General features: G+C 35.8%; 3 protein-coding genes across 5 annotated transcripts; 2 read left to right on the forward strand and 1 right to left on the reverse strand.

The window, feature by feature from the left end:
• Positions 1-1,522: 1,522 nt before the first annotated feature.
• Positions 1,523-4,020, forward strand: LOC125217116 (transmembrane protein 45B-like). Of its 2 annotated transcripts, none has more exons than XM_048118942.1 (3): positions 1,523-1,709; positions 2,177-2,761; positions 3,199-4,020. In XM_048118942.1, the coding sequence occupies exons 2-3, from the start codon at positions 2,415-2,417 to the stop codon at positions 3,704-3,706; spliced, it is 855 nt and encodes a 284-aa protein (XP_047974899.1). In that variant the 5' UTR covers positions 1,523-1,709; positions 2,177-2,414; the 3' UTR covers positions 3,707-4,020. The 2 variants fall into 2 exon arrangements, with proteins under 2 accessions (XP_047974899.1, XP_047974900.1); XM_048118943.1 differs by lacking the exon at positions 1,523-1,709 and adding an exon at positions 1,737-2,067.
• Positions 4,021-4,641: 621 nt separating this feature from the next.
• LOC125209894 (MOB kinase activator-like 1A) lies at positions 4,642-7,972 on the reverse strand. 2 transcript variants are annotated; one of them, XM_048109469.1, is made up of 8 exons: positions 7,954-7,972; positions 7,769-7,853; positions 7,128-7,176; positions 6,861-6,969; positions 6,515-6,608; positions 5,783-5,916; positions 5,407-5,570; positions 4,642-4,901 (listed from the first exon to the last, which is right to left on the reverse strand). In XM_048109469.1, the coding sequence occupies exons 2-8, from the start codon at positions 7,789-7,791 to the stop codon at positions 4,830-4,832; spliced, it is 645 nt and encodes a 214-aa protein (XP_047965426.1). In that variant the 5' UTR covers positions 7,792-7,853; positions 7,954-7,972; the 3' UTR covers positions 4,642-4,829. The 2 variants fall into 2 exon arrangements, with proteins under 2 accessions (XP_047965426.1, XP_047965425.1); XM_048109468.1 differs by lacking the exon at positions 7,954-7,972 and having other exon boundaries at positions 7,769-7,912.
• Positions 7,973-11,283: 3,311 nt separating this feature from the next.
• Positions 11,284-13,200, forward strand: LOC125210410 (growth-regulating factor 4-like; the record flags this gene model as incomplete). Its single annotated transcript, XM_048109969.1, has 3 exons — positions 11,284-11,666; positions 12,524-12,933; positions 13,021-13,200. Coding segments are annotated over 3 exons (804 nt in total), but the record flags the coding sequence as incomplete, so codon positions are not given.
• Positions 13,201-13,342: the final 142 nt, after the last annotated feature.

A 13,342-nucleotide genomic window follows, 5' to 3' on the forward strand; every position in this document is an offset into this window, starting at 1 on the left:
TATACATCAGATTTAAGCCAGCCATAGGTCAGCCGCAATAAAAATAATTCAAAATATACTACATTTACGGAATTAAAATTACGATTAAATTACCGAATTAAATTTACGAGACATATACGAGAAAATTCATTAATTTTATTTAAATAAAAAAAAGTACATTAACTAAAAATCAAAAAAAATTACATAATAAAAAAAAATCCGGGCTTCCACACACGAGCCACCGCCCCACTCTACTCCTCACTAATTTATTAAAACAATGTTAGTATGCCTTGAATCTGTTTTAGGTCTTAAATTTGTATTGGGCTAGTTGTTGTTGTTCATCGCTAGATGTTGCTCTTGTCCAGAAATTTAGAGATAGAGAAAATCGCGTTATATAGTTTTTCAAAAATTAAAAAAAAAAGAATTAAAAAAAAATTAAAAAATAGCGCTGGCCGATCGGCACGCCACAATGGCGGCCAGCGCATCGCCATCGGCTAGCCCACGCCGAAATTTTGGCCGATTTCCCGTTGGCCTACTCCAATGGTTCGGCTAGCCGACCGGCTAGCGACGCGAATCGGCTAGCCGGTTGGCTAGCAGGCATTGGAGATGCTCTTATAAAAATGGTTGACGGCACCGGCCAAGCCTCCGCTGGAGCGGGGGCTTGGCCAGCGGGGGCTTGGCCTTTGTCACAAGATAAGATCATTTACTTTTTTTTCGACAAAAACTTTATCTTCTCTCATGTACCTACTTTATTCTCTTGTCTTTTCTCTAACTATTTTATTATATCTCTTACTTTACTTTCTCTATTTTAACATTTAACACATCAATTTCTTTACTTATGCACCCAAAAGAATGCCCTAATGACCGGGAGGTATATTTTAGTAGAGTCAAGTAGGATAAAAAATGCACATACGTTAGTCGGATATGATGATTGACTTGTCGTGAAAAATAATAGACAAAATGTAAAATTTATGATATTTAAGATTAATTTTAAAATTCGTGTAAAATATTACTTAAAATTTGGCCAAATCTATGATTTTAGGAACAATCTCTATATTTTATAGCGACTTTCTTTATGTCGCGAATATCAACACTTCCATACTTGTAGGCCTGCCGCCTGCATATATTTTTATCTTATGTATTTTTAAAATGTGAATGAAATCAACATAGTAATATTTTATCTTTGTTTAAAAGGTTAAATGGCCTTTGAACGCAGGTTTTTGATTTAAGAGCTAAGTACATTTTATGCACTCAAAATTTGTTTATGTTAATGTCATTAGTTTCTCAAAATGGGTTAAGTTTCCTAATCTCCAAAACCGTACATGATGAATTGGTCAAAATTAAGATAAACACCAAAACAAATATAATTACTATTCAACAATTTCTAAAAATGCCCAAAATAGCAAAGACAGACGGGAAAAACTCGTCATTATGATTTGTCAACTTAAACAAACTGTTCAAATTTGCATGCCGCAATGATATTCATGCAGCGACACACTAAAGGTCAATCAAATTAGAGAAAAGGGAAGTCTCCTTTTTCTCGATTCTGCAATTCTAGAGAGAGAAAGGAATATATAAAAAAAGAAATTATGAACTACAGCTAGATTTCTGAATTCAATGATTCATTTATTATTGCCGTCTGAGTTTGACCCCACCGACCTCACTTCGATTCACTTCTCTCTTCATTGAGGCCTTTTTTTCCATTTCGATTTTGCTAATAGCAAATTCAGGTATCTCACTTCTTTAATCTCGATTGCTAATTGCTGTAACTCGAAATCACGATCACAATTCTGAATATTTTAGTGAAGAGAAGCATAATTTATGAAATATTAACAGATCCATCTATGTTTCTGGATTTTGAATTTTGGCTGCTTTTCTGTGAACTTTTTGCTGCCTCAAATTATTTATAATCCATCATTATTGGTCGCGTTCGTGTAGTGATTTTGACTTTTTTGAGATTGAATATTTTGCATGAACTCAAGTGCTTCCCCATTTACTTTTTTTTTCTGAGTCTGATTTCTATGTTCACACTGATATAAGAATTTGTTGTGAAAAAGCTCTGGGAATTAGTACAAATCTCTGCCACAGGTAGTGCAAGGCTTTTTATTAGATCAACAGCTAATAATCTGTATTGATTGTTAGATTTTGGAAATTGTTCTCTGGAAAATTGAAAACCTCGTTTAAATCTCTGCGGCAGGTGGTGCAAGGTTTACTCTGAGGCAGAAATCCAGAGTCAAATATCTGTATTTGATTTTGGATTTTGAGTTTCTGGGGATTTCTGTGAGTTTTTGACAAGGAAGATTTGGATGTCACTCTCAATTTCTGTCGATACCTACTGACTGCCAAAAAGGGGGTGTTTCTGATTCTGTTTCTGCCTTCGCTATCATCAACAGTTTATAGATTTGGCTGATTTAGCAGAAAACAGTTGAGGAGAGATGGGTTCATTTCCAGGGCATGCGATTCCTGGGACTTTGTTTCTAGTGATTGGTGTGTGGCACATGTGGTGCTCTCTAATCAGATATGCATCAAATCCAAAAGCTTTCCAAGTCAGGGTTTGGAACCCTGTTCCTGGTTTTGATGGCAGGCTTAAGTACTTGGAGCTCTATGTGATTGCAATTGGTGCTTTCTTCGATCTATGCATAGAGTTTCTGTATTCCACCCATCTCAAGATCGTTGTTCATGGAGTCTTGAACCCTTCTCATATGAATGACTTTGAGCACTCGGGGATGCTGCTTATGTTCTTCATCTTTGGCGTTGTCGCACTTCTCTCTGAGAAGACGAGGTTTGTCTCCTGCGGCTTCTGTTAAATGTTGTTGCTTGTTGTGTTAGAGTGTCTTGTATTTTGAAGTCTTGATTTGGAAAAGAGTGTCTTGTATTTTGATGACTTGATTTGGGAAGAGAGCATGAATAGATTGTGGATCAACTAAACCCGCTATAGATTTTCTTGAGAGTTGCCTCATGGAGATCTTGAAGATTTGATAAGTTTACTTATTGGTTATCTGGAATGTGCAAATGAAAACTTCATGCTTGGGAATCTTTTCATTTCCTGCTTCTGTAGCAAATTCGAGTTCTTGCATTTCTTAGCATAGCTTAAGCTTAGCTTTTGTTGTGTTTAAATATAAAGCCATCTTCTTCTACTTGCTCATAAGAATTTGGAGGTCGATTTATATTAGTAATATATAGATGAATATGTTTATTTCTGTCTTGCTCCTTTCTCAGATACCTACCATTGCCAGAAGGCGCTTTATGCTTGGTAGCTTCAGCAGCATTCACAGCAGAGTATCTTTTATTCTATTTTCACTCTACCACTCACAAGGGCCTCGAGGGATGGTATCACTTCATCCTCGTCCTCCTAATCGGCCTCTGTATACTGTCGACTATCGCTGGAGCCCTCATGCCTACGAGCTTCCCAGCAGATTTATGCAGTGGCATGGCCATGACACTCCAAGGGCTTTGGTTCTACCAGACAGCGTTCACTCTCTACGGTTCAATGATGCCAGATGGTTGTTTGCTCAAGGACAACGAGGTCAAATGCCACTCCCCAGAACATGAAATTCGTGGTGAATTGCTGGCGAATTTCCAACTATTCATTCAAGCTTTCAGTGTTCTTGTCGCTGTTGCTGGAGCGTATATCTACATCGAGCCAAAATATGGGCGTTCTAACTCTATCGGATCACATGCTCTTGATGATGCAGAAGATCAAAGTATCATTTCTTCAGACAGATGACATGCTTTTTTTTCCCTCAAAAGTGGTTTTCTTCAATTCTCCACGAGGAGGGACGTAGATTGAGGATACTCTGTTTCGGACATAGATATACCAACACTCTTTATTACATGTTCATGGTGTTTTGTAGTTTACATGTAGACCAATATCAGAGCCAAGGTTATAGCAGAATTGCAACATTTCCTTATTTATTGTAGAAGATATCCTTCCGCTTAGAAATTATTGACCATTGTTGTGACAGTGTATCTCTTTGATTTTTGTTGTATTGAACGTGTCCTGTGCTGGGCAATGGAGGCCAAGGAGGCATTACTTTTGAAGTATAATATCTTGTTTACTTTGGTAGCTTGTAATTTTCCTTTGAAAATTAATATTCTATTGAAAAGATGGAATTGGAGACTCCCGATAATAAGGAGTACTTAATCATCTATCTTATTAATTAATCATAAATTTTAGTCAAAGTATGATTAGGGTTGAATTCAAAAACATTACTCCACAGTACAAAATATTTGACTTGACCACAATTGTTGCTTTCACAATGACTGTTGAATTCATAACATGTTGGAGGCATGAGGTTGAAATCAATCCTCAATTATAATGAGTTAGAGTTGATAAACATTAGTCGATCTTATTTCATCTACTGTTTCACTTCACCTCAACAAAATAACAATGTTCAAACAGATGATCAGTTCCGCGAATGATGAGAAAACAAAAAACAGAGCTAAAAGCGTTAGTTCTTTTTTTCAAAAAAACAAATGCAGAGAATGAACGTGAGAGAATTCATGGAATTTCCATCAACAACGAGGCAGCGTGTAAGAAACTCTCAATCGGTACTAATCAAACTGTAACATGCATCGGATGCATCGACCTGCGGTTCTCACCACATTCACGGCCACATGTGTAACAGTGAAACAAAAATACCTATCTAGTCACTTGGTTCATGGAAGAATAACATTACATACAAACTTGGAAACACACTTATTTAATAATTAAATGTTAGATTCTAGCAACAAGACAAGATGAAACTGAAGCTGCAAAGAGATGCAAATACAGATTTTCCTACTAGGAGTGTAACAAACACGTATATGTCTCCAAAACGCTAGTTATAATAGGTGAGTGCCAAACTTGTTTAGTATGGGACGATGGATTCTATGAGCTCTTGCAGGGGTGCAAGTTCCTTCTTGTCAATCAGGTTAAATTCCTGCACAGTCAACACATACTATAGCTCAGCAAGAAAAGGGAAATAATGCTCGATTATCAGTCGATTTCTGAAGGCCAACAGTATAAGCACTAACATAGAAATAAATCGAGCTTTAGCAGCATGAAAGGCCTTAAGTGATTTATATCTTACCATCTTAGTATCAAAACTTCAATGGCATAGTCATATTCACAACAATATATGTAATACCAGTAAGCAACCAAATCCAACGATTGTACACCATTCTCATTTCAATTTTGTTTCAATCTACTTTTTTATTTTTCTTGTCAACAATTTATCTTATAGCATGTTACTGGCTGATTATGGGACAATGGACTCTATGAGCTCTTGCAGGGGTGCAAGTTCCTTCTAGTCAATCAGGTTAAATATACATTATTGGATAGCAAGAGAAAGTTAGAAACCATCTATTTAGAACCAACAAGTTTGTCACCTTAGGATCTACATAAAATAGAAACTGATCAAATAAGTAAACAGATAGAAAACTTACACATGTGAACAGTATAAAATGCTTGAAGCATGTATTAAGATGGGCCTCCTCTTTAAGACTCACAATCTTCTGAAAATGAGAGTGATATATATGCGCATATACACGGAAGAGACGCTTGAATATGGTCTTTACAACATCTTTAAAATTTGAAGGAAATGGTGCACCTGCGAATTTTTCTCTCATCAGTCATCAGAATTATGATATTGTACAAAAGAAGGCAAGGAAAGGAGGATGAATAAGAGAGAGGTTACCATCATGCATAAAAGTAAAGCTACAGTACTATTTTACCCCAATAAAGACATAGTTGAGGGAGGACGCTATAAGCCTATAAACATCAAATGGCTTCTCTAGATAATGGTATATAGAAGGACTATACCTAGTCTTTGAGGAAATAAGGATTCATCATCTAACTGGCTCTCAATCCAGTCCATCAAATACTCAACATATTTAGGAGCTGAAACTTCAATAGGTTTCTTAATTTGCACACCATCCGCCCATCTGTACTCATACCTACAAAATATTTATGCTCATCAGAGAAACTTCTCTCATGTTCCTTTTGTTATACTATAAATTATGCAAAACGTTAAAAGCATAACTAAACTTCCCCTGAAAGAGGATAAAGTGATTGGCAGCATGACATAAACGATTAAAAGGTTAACTAAAGTTTATCACCATGAATGTAATGAATGTCAACATGAATACAAACAATGGAAGAGTAAAGTTATATATCCATGTAAATCAAGCCACACAGACTGCTCTATGCAGGCAAGCAGCTTCCGAAGAAAAAAAAATGTACACATGAAACAGACTTGCCCATGTTTTTCAAATTTCCTTTCAGCTGCAGTACTTTTTATTCTGCAGAGCCCGTAAGGACTGTCTAGAAAGTAAAATGCAGATTAGTAAATGATATAGATATACATGGCCATACAGTTATATTTACTTCAACCAAGCCAATTCCCAAGAAATTCAGTAGAATCCTCTGGAAATACATGCTCTAACAAAAAGATCAAAATATTATTTCCCTTTTAGTTTCTTACATGAGAAAAACATCCTTAATACATATATTTGCAAACAACAACTTAAAGAGAATAATCAAGGTAGAACATACTTAGGGCCAGCAGACATGGTAGGGCAGTTCTCAGGCGTACAGAACTCAGTGAGAGTGCCATAAAGCAGATTCACCTGGTTGAAGAAGTCCACAGCTGAAAAGTAAAAGTCATTAAGTTTTCAATTTTTAAACAACACAAAGAACCTTATAGCAGCTAAATCAAAGAGATTAAACAAACTATACTAGTATATGGTGCACTAATGCAATATTGCTGGTATCATACAGACATGATGGCAGATGCATCAGTTTTCATCATTCCAATATTCTCTCCATCAGTTTAAATCCCTATAAACGCATATAATTACACATATAGAGAGGAAGGAGGGAGGGAGGACAGAGATAATACTGTTGACAGCAAGCCATTCATTGAAGTCCTCTCCAGGTGGTAACCTTACAGCTTCTCTCAAGTTTCCACTACCTAACGTGGCATCGATATGCTGTCTCAGCTGTGCCCCCTGAAACAAATAAATTGAAAATTTAACATTTATGGCAGAATGAGAAACAAACTAAGCATATTTTTCTTTGGAAACAATAAATTAGATGCTAATGTGAGTCAAGCAGTGATCTTGAAAACCAAGAAAACTGAAATTGAACAACTCGGGAAATAAATCACCTTACTGCCTGATGGTGCACTTTTTTTGGGGCGAAATGTTCTTTGGTTTCTGATCAGAAGCAGTACATCAAACATTATTAAAAGTCCAGAAGAAATCAAGTCAGAATATCATATAGAAAGCATAATAAAATCATCGAGTTGAGATAGCATCATCAATCTTACACTCAGGCACCATGGATCGTGCTGAGCCTATATATATCAAAGACAATTCACATCGATCCACAAAACGAAACAAACATTGCATCTCTGCCTACTTTCCAACTCCTGCAACTTGCAACGAATTGCATTGATTCATAAATCTCTATGCGCGATCACGCATCCCTTAACAATTATGAAACACGCAGGTTTCATTTTGATCAACAACCAACCAACGATTAAGTGGCTTGATTAGCTTCAATCATATACGATTGTAACAAATTCTCTCGATTATGCATCCATTTCAATTTCGAACTTCAATATTTGGAAGTCAAAATGATCTCCAGGAAAAACACCCAAAAACACAAATAAGGTCACAAACAGTAATCGAGATGCAACGAATTCACCAGAACAATGAAGCTTCGTGGATGAAGGATCTGAAATTAGGTGATCGCACGACATCAAATCGAAAACAAAACAAAAAACAGGTAAATTGGGTAAATTACCTGCCAATGCCAAAGAGACTCATTGCTTTTGGGAGGGAGAGACGAGAGAGCACCGACTTCACCAAAACAGAGCCAGGGGACTTCTCTGCAATTTAAGAAAAATATATTGTATCCTCCACAATGTTACTACTACTACTAATAATTTGTTACTTGTAGAAGTAGTATATTTTAATTTTGGACTATACCTAAAAATTAGTTACAACTTGGAGCATCCACAAGTCGCAACGCATTTAAAATATCAGTGTCCCATCTCGGCGAGACGAATAGGGAGGAAATGTGTTGCGGGCTGTGTAGTCACGTGCCCTTCTAAGTGGCGGTCTCTGTGTATATGTGAAGCCGACTATTGTTAGAACGTCTCTTTCTTTAATAGAAAACAGAAATTAATTGTATCGTATATAATTATAAAATTGTTCTACTTTCCCAAATATAATTCTATTATATGGAGTAACATTTTTTTTAATTTTTTTTTCATTTTTTATCATCCAAATCATTAATGATAATCATCTATAAATATCTCATTATTCACATAATTTAGAGATTGTGGTGTTCTCGGTCATCGAAAATCAATTCAACTTGCTCAATTCATAGTCTCCTCATCAAGATTTGCCTCTACCAGATCCTCCTTTATTTCTCTGTAACTAAAGCAATACGACAAAAATCTGATAGCAATTATAGATTTGCTCCTTACCCAAAGATAGAAGCCATTAATTCTCGATTATAGGTCTGCTTCTTACCCAAACATAGAAGTTGCAATCCTTAGCATTATGAATTTTGTTATGATGCGAGGCCAGCACGATCACACACCATTCCGTTTTTAAATCGATCAATGAAACTTTCAATATAAATTGTTTTCCGAAAATGTTTTCACTTTCAGCCCTATAAAACTATTCACTCCCTCTGTTGTGACAAAAGAAAAAACTTGTTCATTTCATGGAAAGACTAATTAACCGTTTTTAAATTTAATTTAATAGTCACTTAAAGGAAAGCAAAATGTTTGTAGTATTCATTTCGCAAATTCAACAGCACCTCTTTTTCAATGAGATTTTTTTTTAGTATGTATTTTGTTACTATTATTGAGCCCGTAATAGCTCTCTATTTGAATGGGAATTTGAAAGTGTTCCCTAGCATAAAATTTTTGTTATGCGTTTTCGGGAACTGCTCATTTTCCTTTACTATTATTTAATTATAAAATAAAAAACTTTTCACTTTTTTATGTGTTAAATTGCAATAAAAACCATAATATGATTTTATAATAATTCTAATGATATTTATGTTAATACTCTTAAAGCTCTCCTTTTGTATATATGTATACAGGGTCATATTCTAATGCTTATAGCATTCTAATATAAAATCAGATCAAATCTCCACCTTTAGATTTTAAAATGAGTGGATGAGATTAAATCTTACGAATCTCAATAAATAGTAGACAAAATATCAACAAAAGGGTAATATCATCATTATGTTATCATATAATAATTTTCGTGAATGTTTTTTTATATCAACATAGTGTATTACAAATATCAACAATATGACATAAGAATATCAACACTAGTACAAGAAAATATCAACGCATATTTATTGAGATTTTTACATGGTTTTATTGAGATTTTTACATGATTTTATTGAGATTTTTTGATGTATTTATTGATAAAAATCTGGTTATCAACATTTACTGAAAACTAAAATAAAAAATGCGAAAAGTATCAAATTTCATCATCCGAACGTCGTCGGAACATATGCAATTGAGATCTCGTTGGAATCCTTATAAAATTATCTTTAATTTGATATATTTTTTGCGAAAATATAATTTAAATCGAGAGTTACGTAAATTTAAAGTTTTAAGATGATTTTAATGAGAGAGAATTGACATTAATACCCTCTAATTTTATTTATTAATTTTCTTAATTAAAAATATAATTCATATGGTATTATTTCAACCACTAGATCTTCTAATCTAATGGCTAAGATTTAGTCTTAGTTTGAGATTGCTAATTAGTTAGCAATTGATCACTCCCTAAGGTATACATTTTCTTTTTCATCAGACACAACACGTGACCAGATAAAATTTAATTTTGTCACTGTAAAATTTATTATCATAAGTACTACTACTTGGCTATACATTAAAAAGATTATTATCAAATCTCATTGTTGTCGTATAGCTGCTTCCATTTCTTAGGCACAAGTGTGAGAGTTGAGACATTGGGAGATGAGCTTCTGGCAGTCAGTGGGTTAAGATATCCCCTTTAATAGACTACTACGTACCCTGATTTAATCCCCTCACATAATATCGGGCCAGAGTGTGGGGGCCGCCAAGGCGACGGAATCGTCTTTTTTTCTGCAATTAAAAATATTATATATTTTCCATCACATTTAATACTCCAATAAATGAATAAATTGACATATGAATTATAATCCATATACTATTTGTCATTTGAATATAAATAGCAAAAGCATGGAGTATTAGAGTAAGTTTTTAATAGCAATGAATTAAAATTACTACTCCAATAAAGAGCTAAATTCACATATAAAATTATAAATATTATGAATAGGAGTCACTTATTTTTGTTCAAGTAAATTAGGCATTTGTATGAAAATAGCAAAAGCCAAAATGTATTTGAATAAGTTTATGATAGCAATGAGTAAAGAAAACGACAAAGGTTGCCAGTTGCCCAGTGTTTGTCTTGATACGGTAGCAAGTAAAGAATTTAAACTAGCACTGGACCACCGCCAACGCCACCGCCGAAGCTACGACTACTTCACGGCCTCCCCCAGCCCCACCCCGTCGCAGGTTGCCCCCCCCCCTTCTCTCATTTATTTTTCTCACGTACGCTGATTCATCACCACTTCTCTCTTTGTCTCACTTTATTTCCTCACCCACCACATTTATTCCCCCCAATTTATGCTCTCAGATCCTTCTCCCTGTTTTTACTAACCCTAGATCTATCTGTCCCCGCTGCAGGTGAACACACCACCACTCTCACTCTCACTCTCAGTGTGTGTATGGGGTTGGGGATTGCTTTTTCTTTCTCAATTTTTTCCCGATTTTTAATTTTCTCTGCCTCTTTGATTGTTCAGATTCTGATTGCATTATGCGTGCGTGTGTTTCTGTTGCAAAAAACGTGCACGGTTTAAGCTTAGCTTTGCTTAGCTTTTTTTTTTAATAGAAATTGATACAAATTTCTCATATTGAACCCTAATTTAGTCTCGTGAATCACTATTGCAGTAACAAGGTAGATTTAAGAAGAAATGCTTTCATGTTTATGTTTTGCCTAATTCAAAGTTTACTATCGCTGTTGCAGATTCCTTAGTGCTGCTTTATTTGATCGGTTTTAAGATGGTTGGTTGTCAGGCGTAATTTGGATAACAAGTGTTTCGTGAAGAAATGCTCTGTGTGATTGAGTGATAAAGAAATGTGTTAAGTGGTTTGAAATAAATGAGTTTCTTGTGATGGAACATTTACTTCTTGTTTGTTTGTGCTTCTGGTACACTAAAATGCATTTTTTGATGCAATCTAACTATTCTGGGATTTAAATTTCATTCTTCATTCAGTGGGCTATTGTTCCTACTATGGCAAGAAGTTTGATCCTGAGCCGGGAAGATGCCGGAGAACTGATGGAAAGAAGTGGAGGTGCTCGAAAGATGCACATCCGGACTCAAAATATTGCGAGCGGCACATGCACCGTGGTCGCAACCGTTCAAGAAAGCATGTGGAATCTCAATCTACATCGCAGTCCATGTTGACTGCAGGACCTCACTCCTCTACTGGGGGCAGTATAAACCGCGGAAGCTCTCAACAGATGCCATTGTACTCTGGTGCTAATTCTGAAGGATCATCTGTTGGGAGCAATGCAACAAAGCTGCAGATGGGACCATATGGCATCAGTGGCAGGGAATTCAGGTACTGCTGACTTAGTGATGCTTGAGATTTTAGTTAAATTGTAGTACTAACTTCTAATAGTAATTTTATTTGGACAAACACTCGTGCGCGCGTTCCTTGTGTGCATTGATTATCTTAAGTGTTTAAGGTATTAAGGATTGGTTATGAATTAATTAAAGTAATTAATGCATTGCCTCTTGTGGGCACATGATGTGGTGGAGCACACAAGAGACCACCCCTTTTATTTGAACAACAAATACAGCTTGATGTTCAACTTACTGCCTTAAATGAATTGTTAGCTTGTCGCTGTCGGTGGCCTATGGTTTTTGTTGTGCATACTCATGATCTAAAGAGCATGGCATATAAGTTATGAACACCATTTCCGTAAACCATTAATGAACCTTTGTTAAATATCAACCAAGTTGTTTCTGACTTTGGTGGTCCAATGGGTTATGCATTACTGAGACTGTTGATCATTGCGATACAATTATTGTACTTGTGTTGGGACGGCTCCTGGTCTGCTAGTTTGGCTTTACTGATTTATTGATATTTACCTCTTCTATCTGTGGGATTAGGGACGGGTTAGAGTAGGTGATGAAAAAGGAACTTGTAAATCTTGATGAGGATTATGAATACATGATATTAGTGCATAAATTTGAAGCATTCAATAAATTGATTCATATGGAAAAGATAAATACAGATATTACAATGTTGAACTTTGAGGATACGTGATCAAACAGGTTTAATATTGGAATAACATTTTTATGCAGACATATTTATCTTATCACATTTCTGCAATCACTTGATCCACCCTCAGTAATGAGAAGCTATATGTTTCTAATCTCTCTGGTTTTTTTTTATTATGCTTGTTGGCGTAGTTTCACACAAGACGCTTCTGGAAGGACGGGAGGTCTGGGTTTAGGTCCTAGTGCAGGCAGCGGCACATGGGGTCTCATGCCTTCTCAAGTTTCTTCGAGCTCCTTGTTCAAACAAGGATCCAACTCCCGGATGCTAGCCAGTTCTTCAGCTCAGCAATATACACCGCATGCCCATGAGCCCGTCTCATCAAAACAGCAGCAGCACGGCCTTTTCGGGAGTGATATCAGTTCACCAACGACACTGAAGCAGGAACATCTTTTTTTCAGTGAGTGGCCTACGACCAAGGAATCATGGTCCAATCTTGACAACAATGGAACAAACGAGAACGCCTTCTCCTCGACTCAGCTGTCTATGTCCACTCCCAGGACATCCTCTGGTTTTACTTCAGCAACTGCTTACTCTCCAAATGGTGAGTTGATGTAGTAATTTATTACTCCTTATTTTTGTTTATTTAGTTATGGAAGAGTTTACTAAAACCTTGGGGTTTTGTTGATAGCAGACGCTTGAAGTTGGATGATGAGCTGGTGCTGCTTGGTTTTGTAATCTCCATCATGTACCATAATAAGCTATCATCCCTACTACACATTGGATTATGTCACTATCGGTATTTAGTATTCCTAAAATCGACTGCTTGTATTATTGTCCAAATAAATATACTTTGATGACTAGTGTTTTACTTGGCTTTCGCTTATCCATATATGCATTTTATTTTGCTATTCTTTTTATGAAAAAATTGTCTAGAAAATTAGAATTAGAGGCACACTTTGATGCGGTGTATTGAATTCAAATTGTAATTCATAAATTGAAATTTAGGAATT

The sequence above is a fragment of the Salvia hispanica genome, chromosome 3, assembly GCF_023119035.1.
Source record: "Salvia hispanica cultivar TCC Black 2014 chromosome 3, UniMelb_Shisp_WGS_1.0, whole genome shotgun sequence".
In the NCBI taxonomy this organism is placed as follows: domain Eukaryota; kingdom Viridiplantae; phylum Streptophyta; class Magnoliopsida; order Lamiales; family Lamiaceae; genus Salvia; species Salvia hispanica.

Excerpts from the sequence above, each read along its gene's own strand:
- LOC125209894 (XM_048109469.1), bottom strand. The coding sequence starts at position 7,791 with ATGAGTCTCTTTGGCATTGGCAG. Across the intron at positions 5,917-6,514 it reads ACCATGTCTGCTGGCCCTAA|GTATGAGTACAGATGGGCGG; the intron begins GTATGTTCTACC and ends AATATTTTGTAG. Across the intron at positions 4,902-5,406 it reads ATTTTATACTGTTCACATGT|GAATTTAACCTGATTGACAA; the intron begins GTAAGTTTTCTA and ends TTGACTGTGCAG.
- LOC125217116 (XM_048118942.1), top strand. The coding sequence starts at position 2,415 with ATGGGTTCATTTCCAGGGCATGCGATTCCTGGGACTTTGTTTCTAGTG. Across the intron at positions 2,762-3,198 it reads CTTCTCTCTGAGAAGACGAG|ATACCTACCATTGCCAGAAG; the intron begins GTTTGTCTCCTG and ends CTCCTTTCTCAG.